The 21357-nt window shown below is 39.8% G+C and overlaps 1 protein-coding gene across 5 annotated transcripts in view; it reads left to right on the forward strand.

Moving 5' to 3' along the window:
* The window catches only part of TTC28 (tetratricopeptide repeat domain 28), a 581747-nt gene that overhangs the window by 165569 nt on the left and 394821 nt on the right, over positions 1-21357 (forward strand). Inside the window, exon 1 of one of the 5 annotated variants that reach the window (XM_006054179.4) lies at positions 1863-7149. The exons of the other annotated variants lie outside the window; for them this stretch is intronic. Coding sequence (XP_006054241.1) covers positions 7123-7149 — 27 coding nt within the window. The 5' untranslated portion in view covers positions 1863-7122. Of the gene's footprint in view, positions 1-1862; positions 7150-21357 lie in introns of those variants that run through there. 5 annotated transcript variants of the gene reach the window in all.

The following is a 21357-nucleotide window of genomic DNA, read 5'->3' on the forward strand; positions in this document are numbered from 1 at the left end:
TTGACTCATTGGAAAAGACTCTGATGCTGGGAGGGATTGGGGGCAGGGGGAGAAGAGGATGACAGAGGCTGAGATGGCTGGATGGCATCACCAACTCAATGGATATGGGTTTGGGTGAACTCCGGGAGTTGGTGATGGACAAGGAGGCCTGGCGTGCTGCAATTCATGGGGTCTCAAAGAGTCAGAGACGACTGAGCGACTGAACTCAACTGAGTCTTAATGAGAGAATATGCCCTTAATTATTTCATCTTGTAGCACTTAGCTTGCTCTAAGAGCTTGGATTCTTAAAGTCAGATGAATGGCAAGATCAGTAAGGGTTAGCTGCTATTGTTATTGTTGTTTTTATTGGTTGTGTACTTGTCTTCTCCTTCAACCTCCACCACACAGCTCTGTCCTTAAGGGCAAAAATTATCTGATTTATTTTTGTCTCTTTTCATAGTACCTGGTAGAGTCCCTTGTATAGAATGAGAACTCAGTCTGATCTTGGTGAGGCAGCAGTGAGCCATGGCGTGAAGTGAGCTCTTAGTTCCCTGCCCAGGAATTGAACCTGGATAGTCTGGATGAGAACCAGGAATCCTAGCCACCAGACCAGCAAAGAGCTGGAGGCTAGAAACTATTTTTCCGTGGATTTTTACCCCCAGTGAAAAATGCATTTATCATGGAGGCAGAAACTATAAATGCAGGTACAAAGCTTATTACTAGAGGCACAGCACAACAACAGGTCGGAGAGCACATAGAGAAATGTTGAGTTAAGACAGAAGCGAGGTGGAGATGCACACTGGGAGAGGAAGGGTGTAGGTGCCCCACCAGTGAGGAGGAGCGAAGTAACGAAACGGTGAGTCGTTTACATAGGTCAGCTCTTCTGGGTTTGTCTTCTTTCTGGCCAATTAATCTGGTTTCTTTCCCTACACCTGATGTGTGCTGGGACCCTCCCCTGGATGGGCACACATCCCTCAGCCAAGGTGGATATCAAAGTGAAGGCTTCTGGGAGGACCACAACTCATTATGGACTGGTGTTATCCCTTGACTTTTGACCCATAGGGAGCCTTTCTGTGTATGTGTAGTGTTTCCCTTGTCCCCAGAGAGTGGGGAACAGAGATCCTTTAATCCTTTACTCAAACAGGTTTTACTCCTCTTTGTCCTTGCTGTGACTATTACCTTAACTATTGTATGACTATTACCTTAAAGTGTTGACAAGAGACAAATACTGGCTATTTACCCTGTTTCTGTTGTTACTTCTATTTCAGAGAGTAAATAGGAGGCTGATTGTAAATGCTTTAACTGGAGCCCACCATCTCTTGTCTCACAAAATGCTAATAGTTTGTATCTAGCCTGAAGCCCACTTCTATGTGCCCCATGAAATGCAAACAGGAGGCCAGTTGTAAATGTCTAACCTGGAGCCCATCTATCTCCTACATCAGTATGTGTTGAATTTACAGGATTGTGTTTCAGCTTCTCTGACACTGTCTGACATAGTGGAAGGAAGCAAGGTGGCTAAGGTTAGAGGTGATTCTCCCTGAAGGTTGTAGAGAAGTTTACTTCCAATGAATGGGAACATGGTTCTACATCTACTTGGTTGTGTGGCAGAATTCTTACTATAACAGGTTCTCTCTCTGTCTTTTTTTTTTTTTAAAGCAAAGCAAGGCCTTTAATATTCTGAAAGCACCCAGTTGTGTGAAATGTTACTAGTGATTGGCTTCCCAGGTGGTGCTGATGCTACTGCTGCTAAGTCGCTCAGTCGTGTCCGACTCTGTGCGACCCCAGAGACGGCAGCCCACCAGGCTCCGCCATCCCTGGGATTTTCCGGGCAAGAGTACTGGAGTGGGGTGCCATTGCCTTCTCTGTCCCAGGTGGTGCAGTGGTAAAGAATCTGCCTGCCAGTCAGGAGATGCAAGAGATGTGGGTTCAATTTCTGGGTTGGAATAATTCCCTCAAGTAGGAAATGGTAACCTGCACCAGTATTCTTGCCTGAAAAATTCTGTGGAGTCCGATAGGCTCCGTGAAGTTGCCGAGAGTCAGGCACAACTGAGTGACTGAGCGCACACACATTACTAATGAGGCCACAGTTTTTGGTCTCAAATATACTTCTGCCTTTGTCCCTTTACTTTACTAATGTCTCTTTAGATACTTGAAAATAATTGAGAGATCTTTGGAAAAATTAATGTATTTTCCAAATACTGTTTCACATTGAGTGTATTATTCTAAAACACAATAAATGTAAATAACTATGAGACTAGCTTTTCCAGGCATTTACCCTGTGATCAGTGTCAGACATATCACTCTTTAGGAAATCTTGAAGAAATTCACAACAATGAAAAAAGGTGTGTTTTCGCCATTCATTTCCTCTTTCTTGCTTTTGTTCAGAGTTGAATAGTCAAGTAGTTATTGAGGAAAACACTATTTTAATAGACTGTTTTACAGTGTGTGCTTTTAGGTAAGTAATTTGCAAAGTACTGTGTTAAAAACTGGAGTTGTACAGATGCCTTTTAGTAGCTGCGTATCTGAGAAATTGTGATCTTACTGTTTGACACTGGATCTTTCAAACAATAAGCTACACTGAGTTGTGTTATCTTGGTAGCTCTATATAAGTAATTTCCAAAGGAGAAGGTATGCTGGTATGATAGTAATTCTATAAATATTTCAGGTATAATTAGTAAATCAGTTTGGATTAAGCAAAATAAATAAAGGCACAAAGAAAAAAAGCAATGATTTAAGAGTGTATTCATATTTATAGGCTTATGGGTAATGGTCCTATATTGAACGCTGTTTTGTGGTAAGTCGCTTCAGTTGTGTCTGACTCTGTGCAACCTTATGGACTGTGTAGCCTGCCAGGCTCCTCTGTCCATGGGATTCTTCTGTCAAGTGGCACCTACTAAATGAAAGCCAAAACACTCACCAGTCAGTGGGGGAAGAAATACCATACAAATAAGTAACCCAAAGGAGGCATACCTAAAAAATTGAAAACCAACTGAAACCTTGTATCACCTTGAAGTTTTAGACTGATTATGTTTTTCTATCGAAACATAAATATCTCTGTCACCTTTCCTGTTACAATCCAGTGTTCTCAGAGCCCCCCTCTGCCAATTTAAATAACTGTCTTAATTTACTAAGTCCAGTAACATCTGAGCATGGGACAGCATCTGAGCGCCTCAGTCCACAGACCAGGTGTGGTATGCATATGGATTTACAGATGCCCTCAGAAAACCACCCCATAGATTAGGGACTGTGAAGGTCTCTTAATTTACATATGGGAAAGTGAAACCTTGAGTGGTTAAATCCACAGTCACAAATTATGACTTGCAGATGGAATTTAGACCTACAGGCATGTTTTGTTTGGCCTGTTAGGATGCTTTAAAACTTTTGAGCAAACAGTTAAAATCAGGAAAATTTTAGCTTCTCATGAAAATTTAGAGCATCTGGCATCGTTGGACTGATATTCCTGTATGACATCAATTGACTAGTGTTATGTTGTAACTCCTTCTTTTTCATGATTTATCTTTCTCTGGATTTATAAGCCTTACAATTCCCTCTTATCTTACACCTGTTTCATTTATTCATGTCACCTGCCTTGCCCTTCTGAAAATTTTTGTTGTATAGCAAGTCAGAGGCAGAGCAAAAAATAGAAACTTTTATTCTGACCCCTAAGCAATTGTAGGTTCCTGCCTCCATTACTCAGGTGTTGGTTTATAAGCCCTGGATTCTAATCCTTCCATTACCATTGACTTGCCCCGTGGCATTGAAAAGGTCAGTTAACTCCTGTGATTTCAGTTTTGATATCTGTCGAATGATCATTATAAACATTTTAACTATGCACATAATTTAAAAATCTAACGGTTTATGTACAAAGCAGCTGCATAAAGTCATGGTTAATATTTTGTTAGATTGCTTAAAAATATTGCTTCAGTGTGCCTCTTGACCACTGTTAATACATTTAATGCTCTGCCTCCTACAGGATAAAGTCCAGATTTGTTTGCCTTACATTCTTCCCTACCATTTGGTTCCAACGTACCTTGCCAAAGTATCTTTTACTTTATATGGAATGGAATGAAATTTCATTCATTCATCATTCAATCTCTACCCTCCCTTCATTCTTTTATCCCATATATATTGAGCACTTCTGCTGTGCCAGGCACTATGCTGGCCCCTGAGGATTACAGAGCTGAACAAGAAACATTCTGCCTCTAACATTCTCATACTTAAGTTTTAATTTTAGGCAGATTGATATATTTTGTATCTTGACTACATCTTACGTAGGCTTGCCTCCTTTGCTCACACTATTTGTTCTTTTCTTTCGTTATTTCATTCAACAAATATTTATTGACAGTTGTATCAGGCACTGTTCACTCGGTGTTGATTTTATGACAAAGTTCCTGCTCCATTGTAACTTACATTCTTGGGGATATAAGACATTAAATAAATAAACTCTTAATATATGCCATAAAGCCTATGAAGTAACTGTAGCAGCCCAAGGAAGAGAGACAGTAACAGTATGTGGGTCATAGTGCTATTGTTTTAGAAGGAATGATGAAAGACAGCTTTTCTAATATGATATTTGAACTGAAGGAACTGAGGGCGAGATCCAAGAAGGTATTTGGGGGAAGAGTAGTTCAGGAAGAGGGTGCTTGATATATTCAGGGGACAGTGAGGTGGTCAGTATGGCAGGGTCTGAGAAAGTCTCTCCTACCTAGGAGGTGAGTTCTGTGATTCTGAAGAGCATTACTGCCTGTGATAAGGACCTTGGCTTTTGGCTCTAGAATGAGTTGTATCTCCTCTGAGTTTCTGTTTCAGATTCCTTTGTCACATCGTCCTTGGCCATCCCTGTTGACAGTGGTTTCTTCTTCTGTCTCTTGGAATGCTGTTAACCACGTAACTCATTTGTTTAACTGACCAAGGCAAATGTCTGGTTGTCTTCTTATAGGTCTTCAGCTCTGTCCTAACTTCTTTTAACTTCTTCTAGTGTAGGGACTTAGTTTTATACCTTTCTATCCTATATGATGTTTTGCACTCCGTTGAGACTTAATATATGTTTGTTTTGTGAGGCTCTGACCTCAGATATCAGTAGCAGGAATTTGAAAGCAATGTCTAAGAAGGAAGTGAAAGGACTTGGTGATAGATTAGACATAGGAATGATGTTAATTAAAGTTTTAGTTTGTGATCCTAGAAGAATAACAGTGCTATGGACAGATACAGGAAAGTTGGGAAGAGAAACTGATTTTGGGGAAGATTAATGAATTGGTTTGAAGTTTATTGAACTTCCGTGTTAGTAAGATATCCACGTTAAGCTGTGAAGAATGATTTGGATGTTAGAACATATACAGAATATTGGTGTTATTTGTGACTCCAGCCTGCAGTATGTAATTTTAAGAGCAGGGACAGCCTCTTACTCATATTTCTAGTGTCTGGAACAGCGGCTGGCAAATGATAGGTGCTTACATCATAGGCAGTTAGTAGTTTTATTGAGCAGAGCAGTGAGGCTGCTGTGTACCTGTGATGCAGATTATGGCTTAAGCACTAGTGCTTATTCCTTCAGCTGTAATTGCTGATATTACTTTTTTTTTTTAAGATAATGATTTCACCATCAGATTTCAGACTCAGGCTTAGAAAAAAAGACAAAAATAATTTGTTTTAATTAACTGTTTTGGGTATTTTAATGACATTTGTATCTGATATTGTTAGTATCCAATCTGCTTATAATCATCCCCATCAGTCAGTCCTGCCAATGCATTATATTATAGAGCTTTGAGAGTAATACATTAAACGTGGTTGGAACAATGGAGTGATGGTACATCAGTTGTTTTTATTATGTATATCAGTTAGTATTCTAGTAGCTTACATTACCCATTAATTCCCATCTATCAAAGTAGCCTCATGGTGATAAGAATTACTAGATATGTTGGATGACAAATAATAGAATTACACTGTATTTTGTATTTGGAGATGTATCTCCTTAAGTAGGATGGAAGCATTTTACAGATGCTGCATGAAACTTAATCTTATAGCAATAATAAAATCAGTGCTAAATTTAGAGAAGCAGAGTCTACTTTTGATTAAAATTTTAATCTTGTCAAATACCTTAAATCTTTTTCCTTTAAGTCACACTTTTAGATTATATAGCCCTTTGGTCTAGAAACCTTTTCTATTTCTTTTTTCCTCTTGATATAACTCACAAATCAAGATCTTTTGAAATGGTCTCCTGCTTCTGTAGTTCTCTTCTGGCTCTGATTCCTTGGGAGCTGTGAGGTGCCTCTGAAACTGTATGCTTTACTTTTTGCTTTGTAGCAGATGTCGTGGCACTAAGACCCAGAAACCATTTGCTCTGTGTGGCTGGAGCTGGGCAGGCTGTGCTCGCACTGAAGGGAAGGAAGTCATTAGTGCAGACTGAGCTGTGGAGTTGGGTTCTTGCAGGATTTCCTTCCAGCCTTTCCCCACTAAGGTTCTTGGGAATTAAAAAAAAAAAAAAAAAAATCTAAACACACAAACCAAGTTTTCCTATTTACAGTGTTAAGGGAAGGTAGACATTTCGGGAAGGGTAGATCCTTTCCCCAAGTTATCCAAGAAGGAAGAGAAAACAGCGCAAAGAAGCTCTGATTACAGATCTTTGGAATTTTCTTTGCTAAATTTTACAAACGAGAAATACACTCAGAATTTTGGGAATTGCTCCAGGCTGCGCGTGAGGGTTTGATTGCTTGTCTAATCTTTTTTTGAGAAGAGGAGAATTCGTCAAAAGGGGTTTGGATGGCAGGAACCCGACTGGGTTTCTGTAGCAGCTTGCGTTCTCCGGCTCTTGTCTGAGGGAGGGTCTCTGCGCCGGCTTGGAGACCCCTTGCTGCAGGCTCCTTTTGCGGGCGCTGGCCCGAGGGGAAAATGCTCCGCTCTGGCTGGAGTACACTGGTTGCTGCTGGGACTTCCTAGCCCCGTGGGGAGCGTGTTCCTGGTTTGGGGATACTTCATTGAACTGAAGGCGAAAAGACTGGACTCTCCTGGGCTCTTTCCCTTCGCGGTGAATATGGGAAAGAATTAGGGGGTGGGAGGGAGGCAGCATGACTTGGAGTCGCCGCTGCCCTGCATCTGCCCCCAGCCCCCAGCCAGCATCTTGATGTTCCACATATCGGCTGTACAAATATGATGAAATGGCAGCCCCGGAAGAAGGTAAGTGTCCCGGAGTGGGGACGGGGCCCTGATGCCTGACCCAGGGAGGGGTGACAGGGGGCGGCTGCCCTCGGGTCCCTCCACCCCTTCCATAGTTTGCTGGACGGGCAGGTCCAAATAGCTCTGTCCCTTTGGGACTTAGGCCAGTTCCTTAGGGACGAGTTACCAAGTCTGGTCTGCGTCCACTGCCCTCTTAAGTTTTTCCTTCTTGGTATGCCTGGACTCTCAGGGGTGACAGCTCAGAAACATCCCTTTGCTTTAGAAACCCGGTGGAGCTAGCAACACGATTAGCTTTGCCGGAGCCAGCCAAGAGCTGCCAGGGTCTAAGAACTCGGTGGCGCCTCGTCTGTGGGGAGCCATTTGGGGTTGTGTTCCCGACACACTCCAATGTCCTCGCAGGTGGGTGTTGTAGCACCTACTTCCCCCAGGGGTTAATAGGCTCTGAGCCGCTGGCAGCCGCTTCCCCAGGGCCCCGCTGGGGGGCGAGCATCCCCAGCACAACCGCCCAGCAGCTGGTTCCCGGGCAGCGGGGCCGCGGGGCCTCCAGCCTGAGCGCCTGGGGCCGGCCGGCTGGGCCTTCTGCCCGCGGGGCTTCAGGCGGCCGCGTGGGCCAGCGCGAGTGAACACGCCAGCCATTGTCACGGGCGTGTGTCTGTGCGTGGCAGCCTGCACGGGTGTGTGTGCATCGATCGTGGGGAAGAAGGGGAGGGGGCACTTTGCTTTTTGCGAGATTATTTCCTAATATGGCTCCTTTGTTGAGAACTCACGAAAAAAAAATTCCAGTGGTTCTATCAAAATAAATTGCTATTGGCCCCAGAAATAACGTTTCTAAATGTGGGACTGGTCGCTACCCCAGGACGTTCAGGGAGAAAGACAGCTTTCTTCAAGTTGTGGGTGGCTGTAGCTTTGGCTAGGGCTCCCTTTTGCTAACTTGTCTGACTGGTGCTGTTAGGTGAACTGCAGTGGTTCACTGCATAGCAGGACTCCTCCCCGCCCCCCCCCCCCCCAAATACCTAATTTGGCCCGGTTTTTATTGACATTCTTCTGAGGGAAAACATACTGAACTGAATGTGCTGTGCGCCTCCCCAGCCGTGACCTGTCTCTGTTAGCAGCTGCCTGGCGTTTTACTTGAACTAGCTAAACTGACTTCTTTCTTTGTGGCATGATGTGTGATACCATGTTTTACATCAGAGCTGAAATGGAAATTGTGTGAAATGCATGAGAAGATATTGTGCATTTGTTTTATTGCTAGAAAATCTAACAAACACTGCTTCGATATAGCCTGGTGAATTGAAAGGTTTTCTTTGCTATCTAATTTGCTATCTGAAATGAAGTCATTTATACCTCATCCTGAAGTCAGAATCTCTCATATATTAGTTCTTATCATAGAGCCTCTTTCAGCGAGATTGATTTCATGTATTTTAGATAAGAGATCCATGCATCTTCCCCCCCACCCCTGACCTATAAAAATCAGAGTTAGGGTGAGGAAAACCCATAGAAGAAATGATATGATCAAGCAATTCAAACAGATGCTGTGTATTCCTAGAGCCCTCCCTTCAATTTCTTCTGTATTTGTAAATTGTATATTTATGAGTACTTTTAAAATGTCTGCAAAATATACATTCATAAATGTCTGTTTTTTCTATTTTACCCAGTACGCAGTAACTCATGTGGTTATGTCTGTGGAAACCCCTCTGGGTACTGGTATTGCTTGAACCACGGAAGTATTATTCTTGGCAGTCAGGTGGATTTCTGGACTCTGGAAGATTCTGTTTCAAGTGTTAGGATTCACTCTGAAGTATTTACTCACTCTGTGTTACTTAAATTGCTATACCAGAAGGTTGTGTTTATTCACTGCATTCATAATCCCAAATCATCATGTTATAAGGATCCAGATAAAATTCTACAGAGTTCATGGAAGATTAAAAAATAAGCTGAGCTATCAAATACTGTGTGATTATTTGGAGGTGGCTGGAGAACAGTTCTTGTTGCTTCTTCTACATTGGAAATGGAAGCTTCCTTGAAAGAATATTCAACTCCTAGAGGCCACAAATAATTCTTTACAAAGATTATTTTTATTTTTTTACACCTGCAAGAATACTCACAGATCCAGTCACTGCCGTGGTCTCCGGCTGGGTATGCTAACACGTTTGTGGTGCTACAGTCACGTGCCATGTGTTTTGTCAAACTGTTTCATAAAAGCCATTTATGCCACAAATGCAGAGTGATACTACATTGATGTGATTCAGCAAAGCTAGGACGATCATCAGTCGAATACTGATCCAAGCAGCACTGGGTGTAGCTGGGCCTCATGGCTAGGATTGGTTGCTAACTTGCTGTCATGGTGCCCTGTCAGCCACTGCCAGTGCTGGCTTTTGTAAATTCTGGGCTCACCGTAAGACCATGACCATAGGTTCTAGGTTTCTTTGTTTCTAACTGTGCATGCAGCTAGGGTATATGATTGAAAGGGAGCTCTTTACTCTTCTTTCCTCTGCTTATTTGCTGGGTTTAAGTAAATACTAAAATTCAAGATGTGGGCTTTGGAGTATTCAATTAGGGTCTGCTACCTTTTTTTTTCCACAAAGAAACCACCAGAACATGATTAATCATGTTCCACCCTCAGGACCAGTGAGGAGCTTAGTTAGCTGTAGCTTTGCTCCCTCACTTCTGGATACTACCACCAAGATGCTCTTCTTCCCTCCCCTTCTTGAAGAAACAGTGATTTTATCTACTTCTGAATTCCTGGAGCATTTAAAATCTATGCTCTTTTAGATAGATTGTGCTTTACTGATAGTAAACCACCCCTCCCCCCACCTTTTTTTAAATCAACCTCTCAATTATGCTTCAAGCTCCTTGAGTTTAGAAACAATACTTCACACCTCTTTTTTTGGTGCCAAGAATAATATAGTTGCTCAGTAGATATTTATTTGATGTAAAAGTAAATAATAAATATTGCTTTGTAAAACTTGTATCTGTTTTTAGGGTGGTATGGTCTTTAAATGTAAAAAAGTTCAAAATATTTCATTTGGCTCATAGGTATTAGACTGTAGTGGATTATTAAAGAAAACAACAATATTTTGACACTCACTTCTGATCTTTTGTGGATAATACCAGGGAGGGGACAGCTACACTTTCCACACAGGTTCCATGATAGTCATTGTTAAGACACACTATCAGGCTCTGTGGACCAGGCTCGGATCCAGGGTCACGATTCTTTTATTAACATAACCTTATTGGCCTGGCAGAATCTGTTTTCCTCTGTTTTCACCTTAAGAGGCGATCATGCAGCACCTTATTTTTATCTTGTATTTGCAGAAATGATAGTAATTAAAATGATCATCTCATAGGAACATGTTTGTTTACAATTCTGAAGTGATTTTTGGTGTTTAAAATCCAAGGATTAGTATCAGATAACACTGTGTAAATAAGACTACAGTCAAAACCTTCAGGAAAGCTGCTACTGATTGGATTTTTTCATTGCTTATCTAATGTTATTTTACTGTTCACACATAATAAAAGATCATTAATAGGAATATGTCACATAAGCTACATTAATTATGTCATTTGAGAATCATATGTATTTATCTTATTATACTTGTCACATTAATATAATGTGAATCTGGCTTCTTAAATGACTTCTCTGATAGGGCTTCATTTTAAAAGCTTATTTCAAAGCTCACTTATAAGGATTGCATCTTATAAATTTGTGTCTTGAAATAGCTTATTACTTTTACCGAAAAAATTGTATTTCAAATCCCTGCACTTTTTCTATAATAAAGTATTTTGTTTTTAGATTAGAAAGCTCAGCTTCAAATTTTAATACAACTATACTAAATTTTGGAGAAAGCAATGGCACCCCACTCCAGTATTCTTGCCTGGAATGACTTAGCAGCAGCAGCAGCAGCATACTAAATTTTACTTAGTTACCTGCCTAAATGCTGTGCTAGTTGATATTATCATTTTCATTTTGGACCACAGTTTGTTTATAGTATAAAATTAAACTTAAAAATAAGCATTGTGACCAAAGCAGTTTTAAAGAGAAGTCTTAGAAATTTTATGATAAAGGTCTTTCTGCAGATCTGTTCTATACATCATTCCTGGATCAGTGCAACCTAGAGACCTAGGTTTTGGTTCTGGCAGTTCCCATGACTTGTGTCCTTGGGCGTGTCATTTAATCTTTCACATCTGACTCCTCACTGTTAGAGTCAAATGCCTCATTGTCACTTGCTGGATATATTACAAATGACATCCTAATGATTTTTCTTTTTCTTGTCTCTTTTTTCCTCTGCCTTTCCTTCTTTCTTCTTCTAGAATAATTATTTAAAGAAATACACGTATTATTCTCCTTAACATTCTGCAATGTCTCTCTTTTGTCTAATTGTTGTTATTCAGTTGCTCAGTTGTGTGTGACTCTTTGGAACCCCATGGACTGCAGCATGCCAGGCTTCCCTGTCCTCTACTGTCTCCTGGAGTTTGCTCAAACTCCTTTCCATTGAGTTGTGATGATATATAACCATCTCATCCTCTGTTGCCCCCTTCTCCTCCTGGCCTCAGTCTTTATGGCATTAGGGTCTTTTCCAATGAGATGGCTCTTCACATCAGGTGGCCAAAGTATTGGAGCTTTGGCTTCAGCATCAGTCCGTCCAATGAATATTCAGGACTGATTTCCTTTAGGATGGACTGGTTTGATCTCCTTTCTGTCCAAGGAACTCTCAGGTCTTCTCCAGCACCACAGTTTGAAAGCATCAATTCTTCAGTGCTCTTAATGGTCCAACTCTCACATCTGTATATGACTACTGGAAAAACTATAGGGACTTTGACTGTAGGGACCTTTGTTGGCAAAGTGATGTCTCTGCTTTTTAATATGCTCTCTAGGTTGGTCATAGCTTTTCTTCCAGGGAGCAAGCGTCTTTTAATTTCATGGCTGCAGTCACCATCTGCAGTGATTTTGGATCCCAAGAAAATAAAACCTGCCACGGTTTCCATTTTTTCCCCCATCTATTTGCCATGAAATGATGGGACCAGATGCCATGATCTTAGTTTTTTAAATGTTGAGCTTTAAGTCAGCCTTTTCACTTTTCTCTTTCACTTTCATCAAGAGGCTCTTTGGTTCCCCTCGCTTTCTGCCGTAAGGGTAGTATCATCTGCATACCTGGCAATCTTGATTCCAACTTGTGAGTTGTCCAGCCTGGTATTTCCCATGATGTACTCTGCATATAAGTTAAATACTCAGGGTGACAATATATAGCCTTGACATATTCCTTTCCCAATTTTGAACCAGTTTGTTGTTCCACGACAGATTCTAACGGTCACTTCTTGACCTGCATACAGGCTTCTCAGAAGGTAACTGAGGTGGTCTGGTATTCCTATCTGTTTTAGAATTTTCCATAGTTTGTTGTGATCCACACAGTCAGGTGCTTAGTGTAGTCAATGAAGCAGAAGTAGATGTTTTTTGGAATTCCCGTGATTCTTCTATGATCCAGTGAATGTTGGCAATTTGATCTCTGGTTCCTCTGCCTTTTCTAAATCTAGCCCTTACATCTGGAAGTTCTTGGTTCATGTACTGTTGAATCTTAGCTTGAAGAAGTTTGAACATGACCTCGCTAGCATCTGAAATGAGCTCAGTTGTGCGGTAGTTTGAGCATTCTCTGGCATTGCCTTTCTTTGGGATTGGAATAAAAACTGACCTTTTCCAGTCCTGTGGCCACTGCCAAGTTCTCCAAATTTGCTGACATATTGAGTGCAGCACTTTCACAGCATCATCTTTTAGGATTTGCAATAGCTCAACTGGAATTCCATCACCTCTACTAGCTTTGTTCGTAGTGATGCTTCCTAAGGCCCACTTGACTTCGTATTCCAGGATGTCTGGCTCTAGGTGAGTGACCACACCATTGTGGTTATCTGGGTCATTAAGACCTTTTTTGTTCAATTCTTCTGTGTATTCTTGCCACCTCTTCTTAATCTCTTCTGCTCTATTAGGTCCTTGCCATTTCTGTCCTTTTTTTGTGCCCATCTTTGCATGAAATTATAACATCTTACAGCTGGGTCACAAGATAGCAGTGGAGCAACACCATGGCTGTAAACTACCAGAGTAAATCTTTATTCCCTTCAGCCTGAAATGTTTTTGATCTTGTAAAACTGGTGGGAAAATGGTCATCAATAGAAAACTACTTCCAGGGACATTGGAGTAGCTGGAAATAGCTGATAGACTTGATAAGAAGTGAAGGAAGTCAGTGATGAGGAAATCTGATTTGGCACCTTTACTGTTCAGGAGCTAGCCAGTAAACATTGCCAGTGTGAGAGGCTACAGAGTTTAATTGGCCCAACTTCAAGAAAAGGCTCCAGCAGCCACCTTCATTTTGCTAGTCAGTCACAGTGATGACATGCTGTGGAAAACACAGTAGAAGCAAGAGAAAACCTGAAATCCCGGCTGGCCTTGTCAGCCTTAGCTTCCGCAGTGAATTCATTATGTCATTAATAACAATGTATGTCTCAGCTTTAAGACTTTGCTTTTATTGATGTGCTAAAACCATGTAGTTTTATTGAAAGCTATAAAAATTATATCATTTAACTGTCATTTTTGGGATATATATGAATCTTTTGTCCTGAACTTTCTTATTAGTCTCCCCTTTTAGATTTTTGTAGCTAAGAGGAATATTCTCACATGATCGAGCCCTTTAACTATATTCCTTTTTCAACAGTTTGCTATTTATTCTGTTGGAGTGATCTTTGTTATTTTGAGTATTCTATTCTTTTAGCATGTATTGTTAGGAAAAACATAAAATTGTATCCTTTGGTTTACACCTTCTGTGTAATAAACTTAGCATTTCTGGAGAGAGTACCTGCAATAAACGATGTCAGTTGTCAGCTGCACATAAGCTTTCTGCTGGTAGATGTCTCTCAGTTTGGACTATGAAAGGCTGAAATTTCTATAGCTTATGTCCGGTTGTGTAAGCTAATGTCCATTCATGAATACCCGTATTTCCAGCATTACTTACTTTGGGGGAGGTAATATTTTGGATTTATAGCACATTGGGAGATTAAGGCTTGTGGAAACAGATTTTGAGGTAATTCTGAGTTAGAGAGTGGTTACCATTTGAAACAGGGACAAAGTGGAGTTGGGAACTAGCAGGTCATTGTGGGAACTCTTTGTGTTTGGATACATACTCTCCTAAACACACAGATATATGTAGACTTAAACCTTGAAAGATAATAGTGGGGGTAGGGAAAGAAGAAAGCAACAAGGAAATTTTGTTGTGCATCTTAGGATAACATATCCTATATTGGCATAACAACATTTATTAGATTAGAGATTGGGTTTTTCAAAATTGATAAGTAATTTCTTATTTTGACTGGTCCAATATATAAATAGATGTTCCTTGTTTTATGGAAAATCAAAATAACAATATTTGAACCTAAAAACAGATTGAATGCCAACTTGTTTTATATAACTAAAAACCTTGAGTACCTCTTATATTTATCTGGTTCATTACTTCATTGCTCTGACAATTGTTAAGCATGTTTTATATTTTAAATATTTATAAATGAACATATGGAAATCCACATACTCATTTTTAGGATTATGTTAAATCACGATTATCTGTGAAAAACTGAAATGCTTAAGCCCAGATCTATCAGGTAGTTTTGGAAATATGTTTTTGAGGAGTGGAAAGAGAATGTCATAGTGAGTGGTAGTGGACTCATGATCATTTTGGTGGACTTTGCAACTTTATTATTTAATAATTTGTTTTTTCCAACAGAGGGTGGGCTGGAGAAATAAAAGATAAATGCAGCCTACTATATTGTTATTAATTTTGGTGAATATATTAGATTGAAGCATGTGAAATTGCTGATGTTTCACCACCTTTTACCTAGAAAACTACAAATTTACTTTGGTTCAGTTAGTATTCGGTAGGTTAGGTATGGTGGTGATAAATACTGAAATTAAGACTAAAATAAGTTTGAGGGATTAATTATGAATTTTAATATTCTGTAGTCACCATAGTTTCCATGAAAAATCACTATGCTATTATTTAACTGTGGGGTTCTTGTAAATTTCTTGTTAGCTCAAACTTAATTCATTAACTGCCAGCCCTTGTTAAATTTCAACCATTCTTTAATATGAAATTTTCTAAAATATGTAATACATTTTCTATCTTCTTAAACAGAAGGTACTAAGCTTCTCCAGATTACTCAGGATTATTATCACAAGCATGAATTATACGTTGGCATAATGCAGCACTACTATAGGATAGCTTTTAAGAAATATAGAACTATTTGTTCCTATACTGAATGACCTCAGACTGCTTTTTTATTTCTTTTAAAATACTTTTATGACGTCTTTGTGCGATTTTTACCTTTCTTTCCATGTTGCCCAAAGTAATGCTGCTGCCGTGTGCCTACCTCTTACAGTTTTGTTTTATGTATTTGTTTCCTATCTGTGGTGGGTGAGAAATGCAGCTAACTGAGCCTTAACTTGTGACTGAAATTAAAGTAAGTAACCTCTGAATGAGGGTTTGTCTTATGAGTATTGAACTTGAGAGTATGAACTGTGATTTTATATTTTGACTACTTAGAGTTTGTTTTTTTTTTAATAATTCTGGTTTTAGGCAGTGTTTGAGATACTTAAGGTGATTAATAAATGACCTTTTGGTAAGTGAGAATTTGTTATTCTGTTGAATACTGAGTTAGATACTTTTGAGGATGCTTGGTCACAGGGACTGAAAAACATTTTGAATGATTTGATATGCCATGTTATTCAAAAGCAGAGACATTACTTTGCCAACAAAGGTCCATCTAGTCAAGGCTATGGTTTTTCCAGTGGTCATTGTGGATGTGAGAGTTGGACTGTGAAGAAAGCTGAGCGCCAAAGAATTGATGCTTTTGAACTGTGGTGTTGGGGAAGACTCTTGAGTGTCCCTTGGACTTCAAGGAGATCCAGTCAGTCCATTCTAAAGGAGATCAGTCCTGGGTGTTCCTTGGAAGGACTGATGCTAAAGCTGAAACTCCAATACTTTGGCCACCTCATGCAAAGAGTTGACTCATTGGAAAAGACCCTGATGCTGGGAGGGATTGGGGCAGGAGGAGAAGGGGACGACAGAGGATGAGATGGCTGGATGGCATCACTGACTCGATGGACGTGAGTCTGGGTGAACTCCGGGAGTTGGTGATGGACAGGGAGGCCTGGCGTGCTGCAATTCCTGGTCACTGAGAGGCCTGTTTTGAGTTGGAGTATGGGATCACTTTGAGGGGATCCTGAGTGAAAAAGAAGTAGCGGGTAGCATCCAGGGAGAACAGGAGAAAAAGATGCTGAGAGTGGAAATGGAGAGAGGTTGTTGACCACAAACTCCATATACTTTGTAATTTTAAGGTTATGACCAGCTCTAGGTGAGAGTAGATGACACAAAGGACCAAGCATAAGGGAAGAAAAATTAATGATCACTATCCATAAAGACAGAATAACTTATTTGAAAAGTAAAACACTTTATGTAGGTTTCCACAAATTTGAAATAGACCTCGTTGATAATAAATCATATCAGAATATTCTTGTCACTGTTCTAATTATTTCTGATGATAGCTGTGGTTCTCAAGAAATTTTAATGAACCATATAAATGCTTTACCATTTATAGTGGTCATGAAACAAACAATTTAGAAGAATTGGGCTATTTTGGAACCAGCATTTCCAGTATAACTGTGAGTAAACTATCTGTATTAATTTGAACAGAATTCTGTGACAATTTTTAAAAGTGGATTCATAATATTGATATACATTGTACTCTGTCATTCTGGATTAAGGATGAATGAGAATGTAAAATCCCTAGAGCTAATTTTTAAATTATTATAAATGTATAGAATATACTACTGACATTGAGAAGTTGATTAAAATAGTGTAAAATGTGGAAAAAGTGAGTAGGTTTCCTTATTTTTTTGGTTTAAAATTTAAATGTAAAAATTCTTACTTTACTAGATTGACCAGCCTCAGGAAGGATCTTAAACGATAAGTTATTGAAAGTGAAAGTTGCTCAGTTGTGTCTGATTCTTTGTGCCTGCATGGATTGTACAGTCCATGGCATTCTCCAGGCCAGAATACTGGAGTGGATTTGCCTTTCCCTTCTCCAGGGGATCTTTCCAACCCAGGGATCAAATCCAGGTCTCCTGCATTGCAGGCAGATTCTTTACCAGCTGAGCCACAAGGGAAGCCCAAGAATACTGGAGTGGGTAGCCTATCTCCTCTCCAGCGGATCTTCCCAACCCAGGAATCAACCTGGGGTCTCCTGCATTGTAGGTGGATTCTTTACCAACTGAGCTATTACAAGTATTTATGTATGCAAATCTAATTAGCGTTTATACTGACTAAATATGGGCTTCCCAGGGGGTGCCAGTGGTAGAGCACCCGCCTGCCAGTGCAGGAGATGTAAGAGACTTGGGTTTAGTCCTGGGTTGGGAAGATCTCCTGGAGTAGGAAATGGCAACCCACTCCAGTATTCTTGCCAGGAGAACCTCATGGACACAGGAGGCTGGTGAGCTACAGTCCATAGTGTCACAAAGAGGCAGACACTACTGCAGTGACTTAGCACGCGCACACTGACCAAATAAACTAGGGAAGATTGATCGGCACAGAGATTATAATATTACTGTGGATGAGTTTTAAACGCTAATTATACAAATGTTCAATTTTTGATTAAATAAAACCAGATATTATTTCAGAGTTTAAAAAAGTATGTTTTCTTAATGGACTCTGTAGCTCTTTCTGTAAAGAATCGGCCTGCCAGTGCAGGAGATGTGGATTCGATCCCTGGGTCGGGAAGATCCTCTGGAGAAGGAAATGGCAACCCACTCCAATATTCTTGCCTGGGAAATCCCATGGACAGAGGACTGTTGGGCTACAGTCCATGGGGGTCACAGAAAAGTCGGATATAACTTAGTAACTAAACAACAGCCACAACAAAGCCCTTCTAGAGGTAATTTCAATAATAATATTAAAAATAAAATTTCTTTTAAATGATCAAATTAGAAAGCATTTATTAAAGCTGTTTGAGATACAAATATGAATAAAATACATTTCCTCTGGAAGGGAGGATATGACATGTGCACAAATGTCTGAAATGTGAGGTGGCAGATGTTAAGTATCACCAGAGAAAGTAACTAAAAGGCGAGGACACAGCTGAGTTGGTGAGAAAGGGAAGGGTTTGAAGTTCGGGGTAGGAATTAGTCAATCAAGAGAGTTTGCATGGTGGGGTGGCGTTTCAGTTAGACTTGGTGGGCTTGCCAGAGGAGGACGAGGAGACAATTCCAGGCAACAAGAATAATGAAGGGAGAGGCAGGCTCTCAGCATGTTTTTACAGCATGGTAAGGCATCCCAGTTTGGCTGGAGAATAGATTTCAAATGCCAGCTGAAATCCAGACAGTAATTGGCCCCAAAGATGGGGAATTAGGTTTTCACATGCTTCTTCTCCTCATAATGCTCGATGAGTAACTGCTTTTTCTCACCCTTTCTTATTAAAGGGAAATGAACAACTGAGTAGGTTGTAAATGATGGGATTTTATTTGGCTCTGCAAGGATTTTTATAAATACTGCAGCAACTGTTTACATGTTTTTCATGATTGCTCTATGTATATCAGAATGATTCTCCTCTTTGTTTCATGCATAAGTCCGCATTTGACTCAAGTTTATCTTTGAACGTTTGCCATTCTCATTTTGTTTGTAATCCTTTGGGTAGTATAAGTTACCTGATGATAGGAATATCATAAATTTGGAATTCCATGTCTTTCCAACTTTAGAATGTCATCTCTTTACTACACATATTATGTAGAACTGTTAAAGAATCAGTTTGAGGTCTGTAGCACAATTCATAAAACAACAATCTCTCCTGTATTTCCAAATAAAGTATTTGATGGGAATGATATTTGCAGAATGTGCTATAGTGGTAAATTTAGAGAGTACAAGATAATTACTTGTAATTATGGCAATTTCTGTAAGGGAAATCATCTTAATTTATTCCTACCAAGAAATAGAATTGCTCTACTCATAGTATTTGAATCTTTTTAGGAGATTAATGCTCTGTGCCTTCATTAGTTTGAATGGACATTACAGTTTTTCACTACATCGGAAATTACCCCTTTAATTCACATTTCTGTTGGAATTTCTGTTAAGCAGTCTTTACTTAAAAAAAAAAAATTGTATTTCAGAGCTCTTGTTGGAAAGAACTTATATATCTACCCTAAGTAAATTGTGAAAGAATAATACAGTTCTACTAGGAGAATAAACTTCCAAAATCATAGTCTGGAAGGTGAAGAGAGTCTTTGACTCATATTTGGTGCATTCTCCTGTCATGCTATTCCCTGAAGATTTTAAGCTTTAGATGGCCTTTAGGCTGATGGGTAATTGCTGTAGCTTTAAAGGAATGCTATATCTCTGGGCATTTTTGTGAAGACAGAATTCTGACTACTTTTTAATATATTTAATTATACCATCTGGGAAAGATAACGTGTGTGTAGTTAAGACAGAGAAAACTGGAGTGGGAAGAATGGGCTTATACTAGAATATAATTAATTGGAAAGGATATTGAAAAAGAAATGATGGACATATGTCTGTGTAGGTGACAAAGGTGCTCAGTATAGGAAGTTAACTCCTTGTTAGGCTGTGATTGTCTACAAAAAAAAAAGTGATTTCAGGCTTTAGAGCTTTTGGGGTGGCTTTATAAAATTCGGAGCTTTTCAAGTAGCACCTGTTTATTTACCTCTTAGAGAAATTTCTTTTGGCTGCAGTGAGCTGAGAATGGTGCCTTAGTGCTGAGATTTCTGTCTCTCCTGCTGCCATGTGCAGTGCTCAGCAGCAGTCAGAAGTCAGGCTTAAGTACAGCAGCTTCTAGGTATCCTACCCCCTCCACTAAGGCCTAAACTTGTAGTCAAAACTTGGGGTCAGTTGATTGAATAATTATTTCAGTATGCACTTATTGAGGGCCTAGTATGTACCACATGCTGGCTTTTTATATCATGGAGAGGAAAAATCAGTAATACTTAATGGTGACTCCATTATTCCAAAATTTCAGATATTCAGTTAATCCTTATGAATGCTTGCTAATTAAGGTAGTAATTATTGAATTTGAGAGAATCAGTTAATTTACTAACTATAAACACTCTAGTAATTTATGAAGTGTTAGATTCAGATATCATATAAACCCCATTCTCAAGGAGCTTACAGTCTAGACAGGAAGTTAGATGAGAAAGTAAATTACTTCAATACAATATGATAGCAGTAGTACCATATATAGAGTGCTGTGGGAACACTGAAAAGCAGGAGAAAGAAGGAAGAGGAGGTGGGATGAGCTAAGCATTGACCTATGTGTGAAAGTTGTCTAGGTTAATAACCACCATGTATTTTCTGTAGTACAGACTTTATTACCACCTACCCTTTCATTTTTACTAAAGTGACTTAAAGGTAACTAAACTAATTGTAAAGGAATTCCCCATTTGTATTTCATTTATTACTCTCATGTTGTCATATTGTTGTTCATAGCTTGATTTCCTCTTAAATACTTCTGGAAGATTTATGCATTTTGTACATATTCACCTCTAAGTAGATTAGTTTTTGCAGTTGGATTCTTAATAAAATGAGTGCTATCTCAGTCCTCCCCCCCCACCAGCTTTTGACCTTATGTCATAATGTCCTCTTTTTTTAAAAAAAAATTAGTATACATATGTTGTAGGAAGGGGGAAGCCCCCCTACAGGGCCCCAGGAGCAAACACTTGTCTAACACTTGGAAAAGAATTGTCCGAGGAGACACGTGCTGACAAAGCAAGAGATTTTATTGGGAAGGTCACCCGGGTGGAGAGTGGTAGGGTAAGGGAACTCAGGAGAAAGAGACCTCCGTCCCAATTCCCAAAAAGTATCTTGAGTATGAAGTCTCTCAGAGGGGAGTTGTTAGGAGAAGCACACTGATTAAAACCACCCACCCTGGCCAGGCACCATAGTAACCATTCACATGAGTTGTTTTATGACAGGAGATCCTGGTAAAGAATACAGAACTAATAAGCCACCACCAACCGAAAGAGTTCAGGAAAGGTGGAAAGGAGACATCACATGTCCGTCCACTTCCCAGAATCCTTCCTGCTAGCATCCATCTTGGCTGAGCGATGTGTGCGCCACCAGGAGAGATTCTGAATTAAAATGACTGGCCAAAGACCACCGGGAAACTAATCCCATC

Source organism: Bubalus bubalis, chromosome 17 (genome assembly GCF_019923935.1).
Source record: "Bubalus bubalis isolate 160015118507 breed Murrah chromosome 17, NDDB_SH_1, whole genome shotgun sequence".
Lineage (NCBI taxonomy): Eukaryota > Metazoa > Chordata > Mammalia > Artiodactyla > Bovidae > Bubalus > Bubalus bubalis.